We start from the raw sequence: 23,541 nt of genomic DNA on the forward strand, positions 1-23,541 counted from the left end.
TTCCCTTTTAGCTCTGGTGTGTGTGTGTGTGTGTGTGTGTGTGTGTGTGTGTGTGTGTGTGTGTGTGCAAATGTGTATGGGTGCATGACTGTGTTTATGTGTGTACATGTTCTAGGACAACCTTTGTGTCATTGTTCTAGTTCTATTTTTTTTTTCAATTAAACTCTCTGGTGGGACTCGAACTCACGAAGTTGGGATAGCTGGTAAGCTCCTGGAATGCTGCTGTCTCTGCCTCACCTGTGCTGAAGTTACATGAATGCCCCTCCATACCCAGCTAGTTTTCGGTGGATTCTGGATATTGCACTTAGGTCCCCATCACTCAGTGTGGCAAGCACTTGTGACTGACTTTATCTCCACCACCCCTCTCTTACTTGTTGACATGGTCTTTAGATGTAGAACATGCTGACCTTGAACTCCTGATCTCTCTCCCAAGCATTGAGATTCCAGACCTTTGCCACCATGGCAAGCCTCGCCAGTGTATTTATATTACAATGCATCTCATTTCCGGTTTGTGCACGGCTTAAGTTTTTCTTGTTTGACTCTTCTCTAATAGTGTTTTCCATTTTTTTAAAAATTATTTCAGTTATCTTGGAAAGAAAGATGCAGTAGCTATGGCATCATACTTCATCAAGTCATCACCTACATAGTGTTTTCAGGGAGAAATAGAAGATGGCCATTACAATATTGGAGGATCTGCATGCATTTATAAAACTTAAGGCCAGCTGAGAATATAGGTAAACAGTGAATACTCACTTAAATTTCAGAGAATAGGACAGATGTTGAGACATTCAGGCTTAATATTTCTTGGATCTCATTATTATAATAATATAATCATGTGATGTTATACTTATTTCTCACTTGGATATTGGAATTAGTCTCCCATATCCTGTGACTGACAAGCTAAAAATGTACAGCCCTCTTATGGACCCAATAATTAGATTCATCTAATCACTAATCAGTGGGGGAAAAAAACTGGTTAAGTCACCAAGAGCTATAGAATGAACCCTTTGAATGTAACCAGAGTGGAAGGGGAAGATTACAGAGCAGTTTCAACTGAATAAGATAAATGGAGAGATGCTATTTCCTGTTTCTCTGGTGTAAACAAGGAAGCTGTCCCACTGGCCAGGCCACAACCTATCTGTCCCAAGGCCACAGTTCTTTCTTCCCTTGTACTTTCCCTAAGGGAGAATTCTAGATCATAAAAGTAACTTGGTATGAATTCTTTCCAGAAATGATTTGAAATCTATGTTTGTGACATCTTACTATAAGACAAGCTAACATCTATTATTAATTGATGTACTAATTAAAGCCATACTCGCAGTTTCCATTAGCTTATTCCCTAAATTCTCCAGAGTTGGCTGTCTGGTTTTAATCAAAACCAAATGGTAGTCCAAGCTCCCAGCGTGGAGCAGCTAGGAGGAAGTCATTCAGTGGAGGCACAAAAGCAGAAAAGATAAACAGATGAGAGTTCACAAACTGTGTGTCTGGGGGAAGGATGCACACTCTGCTAGCCACTTTAGAGACGTGATTGAGGGACTCGGCCATGCAGGAGGAAGCATTGCGAGTGTTCACTGTCAGCACAACTCTAACATGATCAAGATGGAGTCTGCCTTCTGCCTTTCCAGCCGTGGCTGTCTGTAACTGGAGGATCCCGACTGTAGGTAAGGCTACATGTGCTGAAACACAAACCACTGTGTTCTGTGAAGATTTCTGGGGATGGAAGAGAGGAAGAACACGTTCTACCTCCCAGCTTCTTGGAATTTTACTTACAGATTTTCTCAAGTCCAGGGTGTAAATTTTAAGTGATTTTTTTTAAAGGTTCTAAACTTTAGAAGAATTACGGTATTAAAAAACTCTGAATTCATCTGTCTTTAAAAAAAAAAAATGAAATGAGAGTTAACAGAAGTGCTCTGATCTCCATTTAGCAAAGTGGAAATGCTGTGGAGGGAGAGTTACGTTTGCTTTCTGCCTCGTTTTCCATGAGCCCTGTGGGATAGGAAGGACTCTAGGACTTTCTGACGCTAGCTAATCATCTCAAGAGCTTTGACAAACTCACTTCAGCCCTGTGTAAAATCAGAGCTTCAACGCCCAGGCGGCTCTTTTCTGCCCCTCCCGTCAGCTTCGTGCAGGCTTTCTCACATGCAAACTTCTCAGAGGCAGGAAATACTTTGCAGGCAATCTGGGCCTGGTTGTGGAGGCCCCTCTCGCAAAAACATCAGGCTGCATTTAGAAGACAGAAGTCACTAGGAACGCCTTGACAGGATCCGGCTTTAGCTGAGGCTCCCTCCAGCTGCAGAGGGTGTTTTTGTTAGAATCACACACTGCGTAAGGAGAACTGCTCAGAATAGAGCTGTGACCTCAGCCACGAAATGTGAACTTAGATTCTGGGGACGCTAACAGGACGGACTCCTCTCTTACCCTGGCTGAAACAGCATCATGCCTTGGCAGCACAGAAACTCTTGGTCCAGGTAAGAGGCTGAGACTGTCGTCTAGGAGGCAGAGTGGGAATCTTCAGCCAGCTGTTGACTGCTTTCAGAGCCGAGCCCTGAAAGCAGAAGGGGAAAATGTTTAGTCAGGAGAAAGTTGTGAGTCAAATGTTTTTAGCAAAATGTCATTTCTAAAATATGCTTCTCATAGCTTGAGTCTCTTTCCCCATATAGAAATGTTTTGTTTTGATTTCTTTTTATTCTTAACTTAGTGACCAATCCATCTATAACCTTCTATGCTGCAGATACATAGCAGAGCTTGAGGCCAATGAATCTTCTCACATTGAAGTGTGAAACTGTAGGGAATCCTTCCTCTTCTCTGTTTTCCCAACAAAAAGAGTACATAACATGATAGTGCTTTTTTTTTTTTCATAATGAGCCTTCAAAGAATATTCTGAGTCTTCTTGAAAACTGTGATGATCAAATTGTTTAATATTGCTCCCGACTAGTTTCAGTTACATATCCAATTGCTAATGTACACCTTAGATTGTTTTTTAAGAGATGTAAAGATATACAGATCTACCAATTATTTCTGTCTTTACATATTTAGTTTCAGTTTGGGAATTTAAATGTCAAAATTGGGTTTTGTTTGTGATAAACTTGAATTCACTGCTCAGATCTTATGTTCTATGAGTATGCTCTGTGTAACTGAAGCCATTTGAACGTCAGTGTAATGTGTCAGTCATGTGAAAACTTAACTGACCATACATTTGTCCTTCATGTCATCATGAAGTCATTATCACCACACTTTCAAGCTTCTAAATTGTCTTAATGGTTCAATGTGTGATCCATGAGTAAATAAATGTAGCAAAGATTGAAATAACCTTGAGTTATAATAATAAATATGATGTTATATTTCTGAATATTTAGAAGGAAAAATTTTTTTTGAAAACTTGTATGGAACAACAGTATGTAAAGAGAACAAATGTTAATACCTATCTCCAAATCTCTGAAACAAACACAAAATGTACTAAGTGGAAAATGGGGAGCAGTTTTGACAGTTGGATCATAAGAAATCAATAAGGGTTTTAATCATAAACTTTTATAAAGTATAAGATGACTGTGTTAGCTACCTGAATTCTTAATTTCTAGAGTGATTTATATTTATGCTTCAAGATTGTCACTAACAATTTAAGCTTTGTTAAGGCTTTCAATATACGAGGAAAACATGTTTTAATATGTTGAAAATGAAATTCTAGGGCTTTAGAAGTATAGATCAGTGGTAGAGCAGTTGTCTACCATGTGCAAGGACCTGGGTTCAATTTGCAGCACCAACAAGAAAAAGGAATTTTGGCATATGTAAATTATTTAATAAAATAACTGGATAGAATGACAGGGAAAGAAAGGGAATTAAGTATCATTATCTCTGGTGTTGTCAGAGATTGCCAACAAGGACTCTGAGGAATAACACTCAAAAAATGTCCTGTCCAGAGTCACACTGCTGACTAGTAGAGGAAATGACAGGGAATTACAGTCTTCTGCCTTATGTGTTATGGTCTTTATACCTTGTTCTCAAAATAATAACTACGCACAGTAAAGTATGATCTTGTCCATCTAATCAGAGGTTACTTTTCAGAAAGGAAATTGGAATTCTTCTTTTAAAAAAATTCAAATTCACCAATTTCTCAATGCCTAAGACTTCTTAAAAGGGTTTATTTTTATTATGCTTTCAACTCAGACTTTAAAGTAGTTACTTGCTTTATGACTATTTTGTTAAATCTTATTCTTACACTAAGCAAGCCAATCCATATGCTATAATAATACTCATTTAGGGCTAGTGTTTCTTTCAAGTAAATTACCTAATAAAGAACTTGCTCATTTCATATACTTATATTCAAAGAGCATAATAAAAAGTTATCCCCACCAATGACTTCCAGAAGCAATTTTACAATCCTTCCTTCATTATAATTGTCTCAAGACTCTCATGAATTTTTCTATTATCACAGTTAAATATTGCTGCAGCTTATTTCCAATTCTAAGTACCAATAGTCTATATGTCCATAAGAAAATGTACGTGTGCATTCTACAATTTGTTTTCAACCTTTGTTCCCGATATCTATTCTAAGGTTTCAATAAAAGGTCCTCAGCCCTCCTAATGCTGCAACCCTTTAATACAGTTCATGTTTTGGTGACCCCTAACCATAAAATTATTTTTGTGGCTACTTCACAACTGTAATTTTGCTACTATTGTGCACTGTAATGTAAATGTCTAATGTGCAACCCAAAGGGGTCGTGACCCACAGGTTGAGAACCATTGCTCTAGTGGCTTCCTCTTCACCTCTTTTACGTTATATCAGGGCTGACCAGAGCAGCATCAAATGAGGGGGTTGGCTATGTCTGCATCATACATCCTTTCTGACAACATATATGTGCTGTAGCAGTGTGCTTTCCCAGAGAAAGCTTTTCCCATAAAACTAAAATGTTCTGTTTCTAATGGGTATCCATTCCTTAGGTCAGGGGTTCTCAATCTTCCTAATGCTGTGACCCTTTAACACAATTCCTCATGTTGTGGTGACCCCAATCATAAAATTATTTCATTGCTACTTCATAACTTTACTTTTGCTGCTGTTATGAATCGTAATGTAAATATGTTAAATATAAAGATGTGATATACAGGATATCTGATATGCAATCCCTGTGAAAAGGCAATTTGAACCCCCAAAAGCGTTACCTTAAACCATTGCCTTAAAATATATATCATGGGACTGTTTTGCTTTTGGTTTAGGGGTTTGCTAATATTAACACCTACAATGCTAAAAACTCTCCCCCACAGCCATCACAGTGCATTACAATAACCTGGGTACCTTGCTGCAGGATCATAAGAGTCTAATGAACAGAGAACATTGACTATTTCTGTGTTCTGAAGGACATTCTCATTTATAGAAAGCAGACTTCCTTAGCCCTTTGCAAACCTTTCCATACCATACACCTTGCTGCCAGTTCCTAGGGTATGCTAAATCTTATTTACTGATAAGTGGATTCATGAGCTTAAAAATGGTCTGAAATGGGCCATTTCTGAGACGTCTTCTGTTTTGTTTTTTTTTATTGGTTTCTTCTTGGAAAGTGAAAAAATGGTATTGTCTTGCAATGAGAAAACTCTTCTTACAATGATTTTAATATAGTGGGGGTCCTAGGTAATAAATGACCCATGGTTGACGCATAGGATTTTTTTAAAGCATAAAGATCACCATTTCTGACTGTGGACAACTCTAACCCTCTTGACTTGCAGGCATCTTTACCCACCAGACCATTCCTTCTGTAGCTCAGGAGGGTGCCCCACCCATCCGCTTGCAATACCATGCAATCTCTGCTCTCACTGGAGGTCTTTGGGTTCCATATTTTCCATATTCCCCTCCATGTGAAGCTGCATTGCATAGTTAAGTTTATGATTTTGAGGAAAAGCTAAATAGGGAAAAAAATATATCAACTGCTATACATGGGAGTAGTTCCTTAAAGCCAAAAATTTAAACCAAATAAACTTACAGAGAAATGGCCCTCTTGATCAGCTTTGAGGTATTGTGGTACTATGGTACTATGGATCTTCTCTGGCTTTAAACTGCCTGTCATCTTAAGAGGTGTGAGAAGTACATGGGCTTAGTTTTCCAAGAAGTTTTTACAAAATGAAGGCAAACTATAGACATTTGAAATTTGCCTTGAAGGAGGTTGGCTTTACTCAATAGATAAAAAGGAACTTATATACATGACCTTGCAAAGTTTATACATGACCCTGGAAAGAATTGGCAGGGAAGCAAATGCAGGAGCAAAATTTTAAATATGAGTACAGCATACAGATATCATCATAAGAAGTTTCCCATTAGCTGACATGAATGAGCAGAAATGACAGCAACAGTTGGTTGCATGTTCCAAGCGATTCTATTATATGAAATCTCAAAGTGTTTTAGCAATGCAATCCAGGTAAATCAAAGAGAAATTGGAACAGCTAATAGGAGGGTCAAAAAAAGAGGAAGATCAGAGACCAAGTTTAGGAAGTTTATTTCATTCTCAGCAACTAAAAATATCTCTAACTCACTAAGGACTGTCAATACCTGTTTGTCAGTGAATTGTGGAATGGATCGGGAAAAAGGGGAGAGAGGAGAAAAACAGGGTTGCAGAATGTTAATATGTGAGAGTTGGACTTTTACCCTATTCCCTGGACATCCTGAGATGACAGAGTAACACTTGTTAAAGGGGAAGAAAAATAAGTGGTTGGCAGAAGTCATCAGAAGCTGAGGCCAGAGGTTAACAACACTCTTACAAAATGACATTACAATTCATTAAGATCCAGAAGTACGAGCTTCCAGAAATAGTCTGAAATGAGAGCTTATATGAGGCCAGCATGAGGGGAGCTAGTGGTTTTTCCAGTTCACACAGGACAGGATACTGCAAGGATCATAAAGAATTCAGAACACTGGCTCTGGATCCATCTCTGCTCCTTGAGGCTCCTCGATTCGAATCACCGTGATGCACATTTTGATCTAACGCAGCTATACTGAAATAACATGAGCTGGCAAGGGGTAATTCCCATTCATACTCAGCTATGATTCTGCAACTGGAGGAATCCTCATGAAATCATCCCTGGCTTCTCCTCCTCCTCTCCCCGGCATCACTTTGCATCTAATGGGTGCCTGAAATATGCTTTCAATTAAGTGTTCTACTTATTTTTCTAAATCATACTAACTCATTATTATTTTCTTATCAGTTTTTCATGACTCTCATTGTAGATGTGGGGAAACCAAGGTTCAAATGATTTAAGAAACAACTAAAATCTCCAGGGAAAAATATGCTTTAACAGATATCTTGCCTACAAATACATGCATACACACACACACACACACACACACACACACACACACACACACACACACACAGAGAGAGAGAGAGAGACAGAGACAGACAGAGACAGAGACAGAGACAGAGAGACAGAGACAGAGAGACAGAGACAGAGGGACAGAGAGAGAGACAGAGAAGACAGAGAAGGGGGGATCTGCCTACTGAAGTGTTACTTAACATTTAACTAGATACTTAGTTCTCTCAGTGTTTCTCTTTATAAAATTGAGCGATGACAGTAATTTTATAGGGTATTTGTATTATTACAAATATAACACACTCAGTAGAGTACCTGGTCCATTTTATGTGTCTGATAAATGGAACCTTTTTTATAATTACTATTCTCCATATCATCAGAAGTTTCTAATGTCTATAATATTACATCGATATCTAGAAAATCATCCACTGACAAAAACTGGCTCAAATGTGTATCCATAGATACATAACTAAGATGAAATTATACATATTACATACAGTAGGCAGAAGTTGAAATCTAAAGTGCTGGCCCCTGACAGGATACTGAGGAGACAGGAAGAGATTAATTCCCATGAATTTCTTCTTGATTTCAGTGAAGGTTGTGCCTAAGGAACAGCGAAAGGTTCAGTTTCCTGTGCTCACCTGGTTATCTAAGCACCTGTGTCTATGGTGCGGTGTGCACCATATCTCTTATACACTGAGTTATGTCTATTTCTACTGCAAGAGACTTCCTAGAAATGATAACCAAGCTAAAAATAAAGTGGCCACTTGAAGCAAAGCCACATCGCACTATGATGATGATAAAGCATTATAGCCCATGTCCCTTGGACAGAAATATCTTTTTATAAAGAGACAAAACTACATGTTGCTGGTGAATACTAGTCAAAGGTGAGATGGGACAAGTTGCAATCATCAAGCTTAACTCTAAACTCTTCCTTATTACATGAAAAATTCCACCTGAAACAAGTTGAGAGTAAGGTCACTGATATGAGACATCCTAGAACAGTGGTTCTCAACCTTCCTAATGCTGTGACCCTTTAATACAGCTCCTCATGTTGTGGTTGTGGTGACCCCCAACCATAAAATCATTTCATTGACACCTCATAACTGTAATTTTGCTACTGTTGTGGATCATAATGTAAAAATATCCGATATAGGGCTGGAGAGATATCTCAGAGGTTAAGAGCACTGACAACTCTTCCAGAGGTCCTGAGTTCAATTCCCAGAACCCACTATAATGAGATCTGGTTCCCTTTTCTGGGGTGTAGGAATATATGCAGACAGAATATTGTATACATAATAAATAAATCTTAAAAAAAATGTGTATCCGATATAAAGGTGTCAAAACCTACAGGCTGAGAACCACTGTTCTAGAAAAAGGGCTCACATAAAGTTACTATCCATTAAGTTCATTTTCAAAATTTAACTAAGGCACAGCATGCTTCTAAGTATTTACATAGGAAGGGAAATGCATGGAAAGCCACCAAAATGCAGGTATCTGGGAAGTACTGCTTCCACAAGGCATATTGTTCCTTGTGATTGTTAATTCTGGGATCTCTTAGAAGCTACATGCTCCCAAAACTGTCTTCATGATAGCAGGGAAAATATCATGAAATGTTCCAAGATTTCTTCAAATTACGTGTAGGATGCTTACGAAAACTGTTAGGAGGGTTTGCAAAACTGGCCGCCCTGAGCTCTAAAGTGGGTATGAAGCAAATGTTACCAGGTCTCAACTCCTCCCTGCAAGGAAATTAGACCCTGCTCAGGAGCCTGAAGGTAAAAATAGGGCATTTCAAAAATAATAGCTTGCCATTTTGCAACACCCTGTTCTTTTCCAATGGGTGGCCTTCTAGTTGATTGAAAGGGTTAATTTTCAAATTTTCCTAGTTCCTGGAGTAAGTCTATTCTGAGAGCAAAGGATGTGAAAAGGCTTTCCAAATCCAGGAGAAGCGCCAAAGCATGCATTAAATAAGTTACTAGTTTTAATTTGGGTGCCTACTTTGTTTTCCTTCCAAAAAACCCAAAATTAACAGCTATGACGAAGAATCTCTTGGAAACAGTGATGGGCTATTTAATCTCCTGTCTTAGGTGGCTCATTTTATAATTTACTAAAGTTATGTTTTTGAGGCTCTCCAGACATGGAGACATGGAAGCCATCTCATACATTGTATTTTTAGCTTTATGGAGCAATTTACCAATAAAGATTCTTAACAAGAGTTTATGTTTCTTACTAACGGCTAATGAGGCATAATGAATCCATTCTGCATTAAGGTATGTGACAGTAAGTGGGCTGAAGTTCTTTGTCATGGGGATGGCCCCATGACATCTCCCCCCTTCTTGGTTACATACCCATTGATATTAGTGTTGTTCCAGTCTGTTTATGCAGCCGTTTCTAGGAAAGACTGTTTCACAGCAGACTTCCTGGTCTCCTGAGTCCTACAATCTTTCCAGCCCCTCTTCAACAGTGTTCCCTGAGCCATAGATGGAGGAGCTGTAGTATAGATGTATCTGTTGGGGCTAGGCTCCACATGGTCTATTGATCTCTGCACTGTGTCCAGTTGAGATTTTTCTGGGATGGTGTTGACAGCTGGAATCAGAAAGTTAAACTCTCCCAGAGATGAATCCCCTTATAGGTTGTCCAATGCTGATTGGTGGACCTTAAAAACATGAACACACTAACAACAAATATGGAATCAGCAGGTTGTATATATATGTGTGTACACACACAAATGTAATAAATATAATAAAACAAAAGAGGATATCAACTTGAGAGTCTGTGGGACATGGGAAGGAGTTGAGAGAGGAGCTAGATGGAGGGTAAAGGAGGGGGAATCAATGTCATTCTATTTCAATTAAAGAAATCTTAAAATAATAATTATGTGAAGTACATAGGAAATGGTTCTGTGAGAGATTAAGGTATAAACGGCTGTTAACGTAAGGACATCTTCCCAACATCATATGGACTTAAGTCTTTGCATTCTATATTGAAATGTTTTCTCTCCTACAACCCAATTCTGCCTTTCTCTAACTTTGGATTCAGTGATGTGACTGCCTATGAAGAAAGCACTAATTCTTTTACTGGAAGTTGGCTGCCTTGTGAGACTCCTAGAAATTCTGCTTAGAAATGTGTTGTTGCTTCTGTTGTTTGTGTACTCACATAAAGGATTGAGAAAAAAATCCTATCTGCTATTAGTTTTCTCTGAACATAAGCATTTTGCCTAAATTATTTCAGTTTGGTCCTGAAAGGCATTCCTCTTCATTTTTTTTTTCCAATGGGCAGATGTGACAAAAATCAAAATCTGGATAATTCTTGCTTTCATGCTTTCATCAAGAAAACCCACCTCAGTTCTCCACACTCGTTCGCTGTGATGAAGACTTAACTTTGACATTAATGAGTGTGTGCACTCGAAGGACTGATTTAAAGTGCAGTTATGTCTGTGTCTAAACAGTTGTCTACTTGACTTATTCTAATTTGATTAAGAGTGTGGGGGGCATGGACTGTTTACAGGTGTGACTACCACGTCACCTCCACCCTCCGCGCTGGCACTGTGTCTGGCTGCAGCTTGCACAGGTGTGCATGCTATCACAGCTGCTGTCGATTTATACGTGCAACTTGTCTGTTGGCTGAGAAAAACACTGTTTCCTTAGAGTTGTCTACCACTTCTGGCTCTTGCAGTAATTCAATCTCTTCTTCTCTGATGACTTTTGAGCCTTGTCAGGAAGGAATGGGATACAGATGTCCCATTTAGGGCTGAACACCCCATGGTCTTTAGTCTTTTATTCCATGAAGCAAGACCAATTGGTGTTTGCTATCTCAATAACAATCTAGTGTCAAAGAAAATACTTCTTCTCTGATTCGTGTTGAAACTATTTTAGAATAATGATAAATCATTAGTAATCAGTTTAATTTCTATGTCCATTTCTCAGAATAATAGTATTAGGTTCTCCCCTAAGCCCATGACCTACCTAGGCCCCAGAAGCAGAACTAAGTATGGGTTTCATCTTGCACAGTGGCACTGAAATCCAATCAGAAAGTGTTTGGTTACTCCCACGATATTTATGCCACTGTTGCATATCTAACCAGGACAGGACTATATTATAGCTCACTGTGTGCACAGTAGAGTAAGACAGTTGATGACTTTTCTCCTGTAGTCAAATGCATAACCTTTTCAGCACTATATAAGTTAGACAATAGGAATGAAGATTCCATGTCAATAACAGCTTGATTTCTTCATGTTCTATGATTCTAGTTATGTGGTGTCTTTAGCAAATGTAGTCTTACCATCAACTTCTGGAGAACAACCAAAAGCAGTAGCAATAACCTGTAATATTTGGAGATCTAGGAGAACCCACCAGCCAACAACTCCAAAAAAGATAACACATTTCTGCTACTGAGCTCTTTATTTGCAAGCCTATGGTATCTAGTAAAGATATTGTCCATCCCCATATCCCATTATAGAGTAATTCCATTTAAATTCTTTCTATATATGTACAGGTACACATTTTAGGAAGCTTTTACAGCAATAGATTTTTTCCTATATCCAACTAAAATCATATTCTATGTTTGTATTGTTTATTTCTTCTGATATTTACAGCCACATTTCTAAACAGTAATAGAAATTTATGACATAATGTATTTTCCATTTTAGAAAGTATCCCTTAATTTTTACTATAGAAAATAAGGACCTTTCTCTATTTCCTCCAATATCTCTGACCCCACCCCTCACAAAACCCTATGCTTTAAAAATGATCATTTCCCATTGTATTTAGTTTTTGAGTCAGTATTGATTATTTGTGTTACTTTTACTATGTACACAACATGCAGATTATTTGTGTAGTATGTATGATTGCATTTCCTTTCTGATAAAACTGTTTTTCCTAGAGATAATAACTGGTTCCTCTAATATTCTCTGTAATTCTTGCTATTAATAATTTTACACCTAAATTGTCTCTCATCATTATACAATTCATCTCAGTGTACACATTTACATTTCATTTTAAAGATGCTTTTCGTAGAGTCATTTTTTTTTTTTACAGAAAGTGACTATATGAATTTCCATCATAGAAATTCTACTACAGAGACATTTCCACAGAATTCCTGGCTTTCTTGTTGCCTTGTCTATCTCTCTAGTCACTTCTAAAAATATATTTTAAAGCAGAAATAAATTCCAACCCAAGATTGTAAAGACGTCTTTGCTTGCCATCTTATTTCCAGTGTTCATTCTGAGAAACCTGACACCATCTTCATTCAGAATTCCTCTAATACAATCTTCTGTTTCTCTGAAAGCATTAAGGATATTTTATTTATATAACCCACATTCTGAAATTTCACAGTGATGCTTCTGAATGTACTCATTTTTTATTCTCTTGTTCTACCGTATTGTCCATGATTCTCTTTGCTCTAAAGACTTCATCATTAGTCCTAGAAGTTTGTCTGTTTTTCTTAATTAGCACCCAGAGGGATGGAGAGGTAGTTCAGTAGTTAAAAGTACGTATAGCTCTCTCAGAGTTCCCACCTTTGATTCTTAGCACCCACATCAGATGACTCACAATTATCTGTAGCTCCAGTTAGATTTAACTCTTCTGGCTTCTGTGGATACTAGCAGTCAAATACACACACACACACACACACACACACACACACACACACACACACACACACTTCAAAATTTAAAAAAAAGAAATCTTAGAAAGATAGCACACAGAATAATGGACTTTACTAGGAACCATTCACACATGCATATGATGTACTTTGCTCGTATTTGAAGAAAAGATTCCCTCCAGTTTCTATGAAGGGCTCCTGAGGAATGGTCACTTTCTGTGATTTTTGAAATTAAAATAATTGCTAATGAATTTTAAAACTCAAATAATTTTCCAGCATTTGTCACTATGTGCATTACCTTTCCCAAAGGGTGTCCTAGAATAGTAAGTCTCTGGAAGCAGAGGAAAGATTTCCTCCATCAAGTAGGAAACTCTATCAAGCTTACCTTTGGGCCTACATGTTTGTAGAGACAGAAAATGAACCAAAGAAGATTTCATTCTGTGAGGATTTATCTAGTGCATCTACCATACCCAACATCACTCTATTCTTTTAAAGAAAAAAGAGAGGTAAGAAAAGGGACAGCAGAAAGATGATGCTCCCAACTGGTGTGAGAGTCTTCACAATATTCATATCTATCAATGATGCTACTATTTTTTGTTTATATGAATATCATATATAAAATAAAAGGTGCAACCAGAAAGACAGAATATAATATCTGCATTTCTATTCTCTACATTTAGCACAATGTCTACCATTCTTTAAATAGTAAATGAGGTTTTAATAGTGATTGTTCTTGTACTGCTCTCCACTGGATACTACCACACACTGTTCCAGCCACATAGGGGCTTTCCTTATGCCGTCGTCTTCTTCTTCTTCTTCTTCTTCTTCTTCTTCTTCTTCTTCTTCTTCTTCTTCTTCTTCTTCTTCTTCTTCTTCCTCCTCCTCCTCCTCCTCCTCCTCCTCCTCCTCCTCCTCTTCCTCCTCCTCCTCCTCCTCTTCTTCTTGCATCATGTACAACTGACAATAATAAAGTTTCCTCTAACTGGAAAAGCAAATTACAAACTGTGTGTATTTCAGAAGTAAATGTAAACTACAGTGTGAGGACTTAACATGACAGATTGGTCAGTGATTCTCAAACTAGAATGTCTCCACTTCTCATTTTTAGATACTATAATGTTCAATGGTGCTTAATTCTAACTTATATGAGATGTTTATGTTAAGGAGTTGTACAAAATTACCAAACAACAGAAATCACTTCCTGTCTACACATGCTATGCAATAGTACCACAGAAAGCAGCTTTGAACACCACATGAGGATTTTCTAGGACATATGCATGACTAGAAGTGTGTAGAGTCTCTAGGAACATGGACACAGCGGTGCTTGAACACATGCATTGCATAAGTAAAAATCCCCATGGAAATTTACTTCATAAAATCAACACCCTAGAATGACCTACACTTTTCCAGACCCTCCATCCAAATCTTCAGCAGCTGAGCTCATTTTGAATAAAATTGCATGAAAAGGATTAGGAAAGAAATGTAACAGAAATGTGTGGAATAGTGGTCCCCGGTTTTGAAGATAATTTTAAATAAAACAACTGGAGATAGACTCCCTTAGGGAAAGTCAGGCTTTTTAAAAAGAATCCATCTTACAGTATGGGTTTAGTCAGTTCAGATAATTTAGAAAACTGGGCTGGTGTGCTTAGATGCGGTGCCAATAACTCAATGCTTCTATTTATTAATAATTTCCCTGGCTTTAAGTGGAAGATTTAACCATAAAATTTAAAAAATCTGGATTTAAATAAGAAGTGTGCATAGGAAAGATGAAGATGAAATACTTTAGGCCACAGACTGTGGAATAGTGTTGAAAATATAATGATGTTGTCCATAATAATAAGTAGGAAATATTTTAGACAGCATAGGGTCATAAAATGATTTTAAAATACTCTGAAAGCCTAGATTAGAAATGAGGACAGTTACACTATAGTTAACCTGACTAACTTACAATCCCTCTGTGTGTTGTTAGATCATCTTAGAAGTTGTTGAACTACCATGCTTTAATATGACAGAAGCACTGAGTAGAATAAGTTACAACTATCATATGCTCTTAGAAGAAAAAAATACTGTGTATTGATTTTTCAGATTCAGCTCAAAGTTTCTGAGGAGCTCAAAGAACTGTCTTTCTCCTTAGTGAAAGAAATGAAACCAGAATTCAAGCTCAACCTAAACCCAAATGGGGCTTAGGAATGGCACAGTAATACCACTTGGCATTTCTTATGTTAGCCTGTTCCTTCTACACTGGATAAAAATAAAGAAAAGAAAGCATCTAAAACAGAACCACCCTATTACAACCCAAATTTGCCCATGAAAGCAGAAACATTCTGGCCGGCATCTGAGTCTTTTTTCCACTTTCCGTAGCCTCCCACACTATAATGACTTATGCATGGAATTCAGAGGCTTTATATTTTTCTTCTCAGTGCAAGGTGAATGCCAACATGGAAAATATGAATGATGGCCATTTTCAAAGATGGCCACAAACCTCGGAAGGAATCAAAAAGTATCCAGAAGGATATTTGGTCCTACCAGGGTACCAAAAAGCTAGCACATCTTAATTCCATCCATCTTTATAGGGTGTGACTATTTACCTTTCTAGCATGTGCTTAGTTAGAATAACTTGAAATTTTTGGTGTGGAGTCAGAGTCCTTTTCAAAAGATGGGATTGAAGCCAGCCTAGCAGTTAATCTGGTTTATGGCTGAGGGCAACAGTATATGCTGGCAGTTCCTGTGCAGAGCAGAAACTAAAAACTGTCTGCTCTTTCAGTGGGATTTTTCATTCACAGTCTAATAATGTGTTTCCACTGTAGATTGACATTTGAGTTAGTCAGTTCTAGAAGGCTGACTTTAACATGGATAAAGCTTGTTTTCTTTAACTTGTTTAAATAATTCAAGAGAGAGGATGCAGACCTGGGAAGTTCTTACATTTTGTCCTTTCCTTACATGTGATTTTGCTGTTTGCTTAAATCTGTATGGTCCAAGTCCTAACAGAAATGTACGAACATCTTTATAAGGAAAGAGAGTAAGACTTGAGTATTTGAAGACTGGATCTAATTGTCTTATTATGCTCACATCTCCTTTTTGGTTCACCCGAATTGCTTCACGGGGCGTTAGAATTCATACATAGTAAAAATATGAGGGAAGAGTATGATGAAGGTTAAAATATCATAATTCTGTGGAGACAATGAACTCCATTGGTTATTTGAGCCTGGCCCTTGAAAGCTCGATCTAATTTAAAACATTGGCTCTTGTCCTAAATCTATTGCTTTGAATACATATATATATTAGGCTTCAACAATATTTCCATGATATTAATAATGGCAGAAAATGAATATAAGGATAGAAATATCTATCCTAAAGCCTAAAGCCTTATGATAGAATGAGTCATACTTTCTTATTCATGAATTGTGAGTTAATATGAATTAAACTGTATTATTTTGCTTCTCTGTTATACCCTGGGGTAGAGACATCCTGGTCACTAGAACCAGTATGAGTTCTTTTACACACTAATGTATTGCATATGCTGTCTCTGTTGCTCAAGTTTGCAGGACCAGTTCCCTGGTGGCCTTTGTTTCAGTTCAAACCAAACAGCAAATCAATTTCCTTAATGGCTTTTGTTCACAAAAGTAAATCAGGAAAGCATGCAAAGCCAGAGCAAGAAGTTAGTTTTTCCAGTGAATTTTATTAAGTATTGCAATTCAAATATTTTCTTAATGGAGCTTAAAACGTTTTGGTACTTACATCTTCATTCACTAATAAACCAGCCCAATTGGTTTTTAAGTACTGATAAGGTTTCACTAAAAATACTAAATGCAATTTTTTCTCTAATATTAGACTGATTCTGAGAAAGAAAACCATTAAGTCTATCAAGCAAAGACTTTGTATTATTTCCTACCTCTGTTTAATAGCACAGATTTACATTCTTTGACATGAAATATTATTACCTTGGAAATGTATCTATAACAGCATATTTTCAAACTTTTTAACAGGCAACAAAATGGCAGAACACACTCTCTTCCTTGATCCATGAATTCAAAATCATCTTTGGTCAATTTCCATCCCAGGTGAGCGTCATACGGAATGCATCTCCTTGTCTGTTGTTAAGCTATGGCGACATGTCTGTAGCTATCAGAAAAAGGAGCTGGGAAGAGCATGTGACCCAACAGACTGGACAGCCTTTTAATTCTGATGAGTATGACATAGCATGTCACCACGGACTGGCATCCGACAGCTTGCAGGCAAGTATGGAAAAAGATGCAACCTTAAATGTGGACCAGAAAGAGAAGTGTGCCTCTCTACCAGACTGCTGTTGTGGGCCAGAGCCTAGAGACTTTCCTGGGAGGCCAATGGGTCACATTTCACAGGAGGTGGATGAAAGCGGCAGCCAGGAAGGAGACGAGCAGTTTCTGTCTCTGGAAGCCAGCACAGAGACACTAGTGCACATTTCTGATGAGGATACTGATTCTGATCTCCACCTCACCAATGATTCACAGATTTCAACTCCCCAAAGGCACGCAAGGGACAGCCAACGTAGTATCGAAGGAGCAGGCTCCTTCATGAAGGCATTGTCCATCAGGCAAAGTCACCAAGACTCATGTGACTCCTGGAGGAAAGCAGATGAAGCCAATGTCTCTACAGCAGAAGAAAGAGGCAAAAGACAAGGTGTTGGTGCTGTAAGCAAAAGCCTGGAGCTTTGTAAGGATATAAGTTCAGATGAAACAAAAGATGTGCCCCAAATCAATACATTCAGTTCTTTGAACGTGGAAGATACTGCACCCGAGACACAGCTGCTTAATTCTGCGGTAATCGCTCAACAACGAAGGAAACCAGACTCCTCTAAAGAGGAACAGGAAAAAACATGCCACCCCGTAGTAGTAGAAGAAGAGCTCTTGGCTGCTCCTGGTGCAGACAGAGGGCTGCCATTATTGAAAGCAGATTTCGGAAGCTGCCTTCTACAGCCGCCTTCCTGCCCTGGTGGAATGTCAGCAGAAAATGACCTGCAGAAGACTGGGTTCTCAGAACATCAAAACAACAGCCCTCTCAAGGTCAACCCAGACCATGGCATGCAGTGTTTACACTTAAGGGGCCCCGTGACCACCCAGGAGACCGTAGACAATCAGGTCAGACTGCGCAAGAGAAAGGTAAGCCTCGCGCGTAGATCATCTGGCTTTCGAAATGTTGGTAAATATCTTTATTTCATTACTTACAAATTTTCTTGGGCTGAAAAGGATGCACAGATGTTTAGTTTAGTTTTGTTTGGACTCCGTTATGTATCCCATACAATTTAAAGACCATTCACTTGATAAGATTATGGAGATATGTGAGAGTTGACATATAATGATCTTACTATTTCACTAATAACATTGTATTGGTGTGCGGCCTTTTAAAATTGTTTCAAGATAGGAATCAACATGGCTTGCTTTCCTTGGAAATTATTAGCCACCACCCACAGCCTGCCACTTTGTAGTTCATGGCCTTCTGGAAAATGACGTGTAAGTTTTATAAGAAATACTGAAGTGTACTTAATTTTGTCTCATTTGGTTGGCCTTGTTTTCTTTTCCAAAGCATGTTTAGTCATTTTCACTCACATATTTAAAACAAAAACAAAAACAAACAAACAAAAACAACTTGGGACAGATAAAATGGCTCAGAGGATAAGGCCATATGGTTCTCTTCCAGAGGACCAGAGTTCAATTCCCAGCACCCATGAGCAGTGGCTCGCAACTACCTGTGATTCCAACTCCAGGGCATCCCATGCATTCTCCCAGCCTCTGTGGGCCGCTGTGCTTATCTGCACATACCTACATGCAGATGCACACATATACACAGAATTTAAAAGTACAATAACTCTTTAAAATTCAAAATAATCCTGTCCATATGGAAAGACAATACCTTATATGTACTTTAAATGTTACTCTAGTACATCCACTATCAATAGACACACCATTATGCCTTTTCCTTGAAAAGGGCCAGTACATGACATTCATTTTTATTTTATACCAAGGCCCCTTTGAATGAATCTAAGGATTCCCCTGAGGAATCTTCCAGATCAGAAAAGTACAGGGGTGGCCCTACATGACTGAGTTAGCATTGAACTCTTATTCAAGGTTGCAGGCTTCCTTTATGTATATTTTTAAACATCCATAAACTGATGTAAATCTGGTAGTTTCTTCTCCCATCACTCTTCTGCTGCAGTTGAAGAAACCCTGAAGACTGGAACACTTTGTGCAGTAAAAATTTTTTGAAAAGATACTTTTCTTCTCCTCTCCTGGTGTAATCTTAATCCATAAATTCACATTTACAAAACTTAAAGTAGATATTCTTCATTCTGTTGAACTGGGGCTACCCACCTACTGTCTGAAAGGGGACCTTTCCAAGTCTCTCTTATTTCCATAAACTATGGTTTTTGTTAACAAACTTCATCAGTAGTGTATCACTAGTCCATTGAAATGAGCTCAAGGGCATTACCGCAGACGTCGATATGCTCAGCCTGTGTACCTACAGTATTCTGTGCCTCTGGCAAACATGCCCTTCCTTGTGTAAGTTGTATTGAAATGTCAGTGCTCCATTAAATTGTTATGATTGGAATGTTCAGGTCTCATTTCCAGAAATTTCCATATGTCCTCTCAAATCTGTTGGAGAGAATGCAATAATGACACAAGACAATATTAACTGACTTATGGCATAGCTCCCTAAAATAAGATAAATCTGGTCCCACTGCCTACCAGCACATTGAACATTCCTGCAACATATGCTCATGGTTGGCCATTGATATCAATATGAGGAATGCCGGAAGGAATCTGCTCCTCGACATACTGCTAAAGACTGCACTTTGAAGGCTGTAGTTATATCTCATTTGCAGGTTCTAATTTAAATTTTCTATTTTAAGCATTTCAACACTCCAAAGTGTTGCAGCATTAAAACCTTTTGGCTTGCCTTCGAATGAGAAGATTAAATGCAAACATACAGGTTCAAAATTTGCTGTAGAAAGCGTGGCTAAGATAGAAACCATTAGAAATAAAATGTGTAGCATGAATCTTAAAAGGTCTTATTAATAAAATCAAACCCAGAGCCAGGTATTGGGGTGAATGCTGAAAGATTAGAGAAACAGAACAAGCCACAGCGACCTCACCTTGCCAATTCTTCAGCTGCTCCTGTTTCCTCAGACTGGAAGCCTCTGAGTCCTCATCCAAATGGATCTCAGCTGAACTGCTACTCACAGCCTGAAAGCTTAACCAGGCTCTAGTTACTAGTCCTCACGCCTTATATATCTTTCTGCTTCCTGCTATCACTTCCTGGGATTAAAGTCATGTGTCACCATGCCTGGTTGTTTCCAGTGTGGCTTTGAACTCACAGGGATTCCGATGGATCTCTGCCTCTGGAATGCTAGGATTAAAGACATTTGTAACTATTATTGCCTAACCTCTATGTTTAATATTGTGGCTGTTCTGTTCTCTGACCCCCCAGATAAGTTTATTAAGGTGCACTATATTGGGGAACACAATATCACCACAAAAATGTGTAATAACTGTTGTTTTACCTGTTATTAATGAGGGTTAAATAACTATGAATTGAAAATCAGCTCAGATTGTACCAAAATAAACAAAAGTATACATAAAACAATATGTACAGAGATATTTACTAAAACTAAAAACTAAAGGAAACAGAGGAAACAGCCTAAATTTTGATCGGTATATAGGTCACTATTATGGACTGTATGGAATGCTATACAGCCATTAAGGACTTGGAGTGAAGGGCTTTCAGAGATGGCCCAGTCAGTGAAGTGCTCACCAGACAAACAGGAAGAACTCAGATTGATTTCCCAGTACACATGTAAAAAGCTAGGTGTGGCAAGGCATACCTTAACCCCAGCACTCAAGGGCCAGAGACAGTGGGACCCATGGACTTGCTGGCCAGCTGGTCTAGCCAAATGGTAAACGTCAGGATCAATGAGAGACCCTGTCCCAAAAATAAAGTGGAGAATTGGGGCTGGAGAGATTGTTCAGTGCTTATCTCAGGGGCCCTGGCTTCAATTTCCAGCACCCACACGTTGTCTCACAACCATCTTTAGCTCCAGTCCCAGTGGATTCAATGCCTCTTCCAGACTCCATGGACACCAGACATGTACTTGGTGCACATACATACATGCAGGCATAACACCCCCACACACAAAATAAAGCTGAAATTTAAAAAGAAAAGAAAAGAAAAAAAGATGGAGAGTGATAGAAAGTACTTAGCATCAGCCTCTGGCCTCCACATACATGTACACCCTTACACTCATATGCACACACATAAACAGAGAGATACAAGAGCACATGCACACACACATACACACACACACACACACACACACACACACACACACAAGATGAAGTGAAAATCATGGCACTCATGTTCAAGATATTCATGGTATTGTTCATCTGGGAAAAAATTATTGTCAAATTAGTAAGTATAGCATATTCCAGTTTGAGTGAAAAGTATATCTATATGTTTAGAAATTAATAAAACTATATGTTTTGGTCAGTGTCCTGTTGCTGTAAAGAGACACCATAACCAAGGCAACTCTTATAAGAGAAAACATTTTACGGCCAGGCGGTGGTGGCTCACGCCTTTAATCCCAGCACTCGGGAGGCAGAGGCAGGCAGATCTTTGTGAGTTCGAGGCCAGCCTGGTCTACAGAGCAAGATCCAGGAAAGGTGCAAAGCTACACAGAGAAACCCTGTCTCAAAAAATGAGAGAGAGAGAGAGAGAGAGAGAGAGAGAGAGAGAGAGAGAGAGAGAGAGAGAGAGAGAGAGAGAGAAGCATTTAACTGGTGGCTTGCTTATAGTTTAGTACATTGTCATCATGATAGGAAGGAGATAGGCATGGTATTGGAGCAATACCTGAGTTCTTTACATCCTGAGTCACAGGCAGAAGGTGGGGAATAAGAGGAGATAGAGGAGAGAGACAGAGAGAGAAAGAGAGAGAGAGAGAGAGAGAGAGAGAGAGAGAGAGAGAGAGAGAGAGAGAGAGAGAGAGCTGCTAGGCAAGTATTGTATAACCAGGCTATAGTCCTAACGTTTTTGTTTTTTTTGTTTGTTTGTTTGTTTGTTTGTTTGTATTGAGTGAGACAGAGTCTCTCTGAACTGGCCTGAACTGACCTGGAATTCACTATGTAGCTCAGGTAGTATTGAGTATGGACTGCCTCAATCATACAGTTTTGCTGCTTTAGCCTTCTGGATAGCTGGGATTAGAGGTCTCTGCCACAGGGTTTACTGGAAACAATGTTTGCAGGGACGCGTGTGAACCACTTTTTCTTGTCTGTACAATGTGAGGTGCCAGATACCAGAAATAGTTGGCTAAGCCATCTATCTAGTTAAAACTGCTTCTCAGTCATGGTATAACACAAGAAGAGAGGTTGGAAATGTAAAAGAGCCTGTGAGATCATTCGAGGTGAGGAATTTCAATCAGCTGATTAACTGATTGCCAAATAAGAATACCAAATTCTTCACTGAATGTTCGGGCATAGATTTTCTTTCACTGGAGTATAATCCATGTTCTAAGTTTGAAATAAAGCAGACAAATAAACAGAAAAACAATCAAATAGGCTACAAAAGTCTTCAGTCTGCAGGGGGTAGCCTGAAATCCCTCTACTTGGGAGACTGATGCAGAAGGATGCGAGATATGAAAATAGCTTTCATTATCCAATAAGATCCTGTCTCAAGGAACAAAACAAAGCAAATAAACCAATGGGTGACCTCTTGAATATGTTCCCTGGTACTCCTCTAGACATGGTGGGCCTCATATCTACATCATTACTTTTTAAAACCCGTAAGGTGTAGCAGACGCTCACTATTTTATATGACTTTGCCCAGTAATATCTGGAATAGACACACATGAATTTATAAGTAGTCTCCATCACAGAGGAATGCATCGTAGCCTACCTAGCCAATGAGCTTTGGACCTAATACTACACTTTTGAGTTTAAATATGTTAAAATAGTCCATGGAATTGAAATTGATACCATGAAATATAAGGGAAACCAAGAGAATTGCAAACATTAGTGAATGAGCCACACGGCTGTGTGGCATACGACTTGAGTGCCCTTACAGCCTTGGGTGAAACCCTGGGCTGAGACAGCTGCTTAAAAGCAGTCCTCAGAGATGCATTCCACAGAAGTCTGGAGGCGGGAGAGAGTCTAAGAAGTGGTCTCTTAAACCAAACGATATGTGAAGATGGAAAAGACATGGGGAAAGACTTGAGGTTGGGGTTTTTTGGAAAAGTTAGTGTTATTTGTCATTGATGGTGGTTTACTAATTAAAGAGTCCCAAATTCCATCTTCCATAAAGAGCATTTATGTATTTGCCAAGCTTTTGAGTAATAGTATAGTTAAAGAAATGTATGGATGTGTTTTTATTAATACACTTAGATGAGACATAAACCATACTACAAAGCAGGATAAACTCCAAAACGTATTGCTTTGGAGTAATAACTTTGAAATGGCAACAATACCCACTTCCAAGGAACTCCCTCCATCCAACAGCAAACTGATTTTGGCTTTGGGATTCCTGATGTGTGTGATGGTACACACACACATACATATGTATAAAAATGTAAAAATAAATTAACTTAAATAAAAAGTGGATAATTGCTCAAAAAATGATACCGGAGAACAC

General features: G+C 38.6%; 1 protein-coding gene across 3 annotated transcripts in view; it reads left to right on the plus strand.

Annotated features, from left to right (window-relative positions):
- Positions 1 to 1,476: 1,476 nt before the first annotated feature.
- Positions 1,477 to 23,541, plus strand: part of Dlc1 (DLC1 Rho GTPase activating protein) — a 382,113-nt gene continuing 360,048 nt past the window's right edge. The window contains exons 1-2 of one of the 3 annotated variants that reach the window (XM_076553515.1): positions 1,477 to 1,661; positions 16,875 to 18,026. In XM_076553515.1, coding sequence (XP_076409630.1) covers positions 17,001 to 18,026 — 1,026 coding nt within the window. In that variant the 5' untranslated portion in view covers positions 1,477 to 1,661; positions 16,875 to 17,000. Of the gene's footprint in view, positions 1,662 to 1,885; positions 2,469 to 16,874; positions 18,027 to 23,541 lie in introns of those variants that run through there. The other 2 variants (XM_042262901.2, XM_042262900.2) reach the window with 2 other exon arrangements.

This window comes from Peromyscus maniculatus, chromosome 17 (genome assembly GCF_049852395.1).
Source record: "Peromyscus maniculatus bairdii isolate BWxNUB_F1_BW_parent chromosome 17, HU_Pman_BW_mat_3.1, whole genome shotgun sequence".
NCBI lineage: Eukaryota > Metazoa > Chordata > Mammalia > Rodentia > Cricetidae > Peromyscus > Peromyscus maniculatus.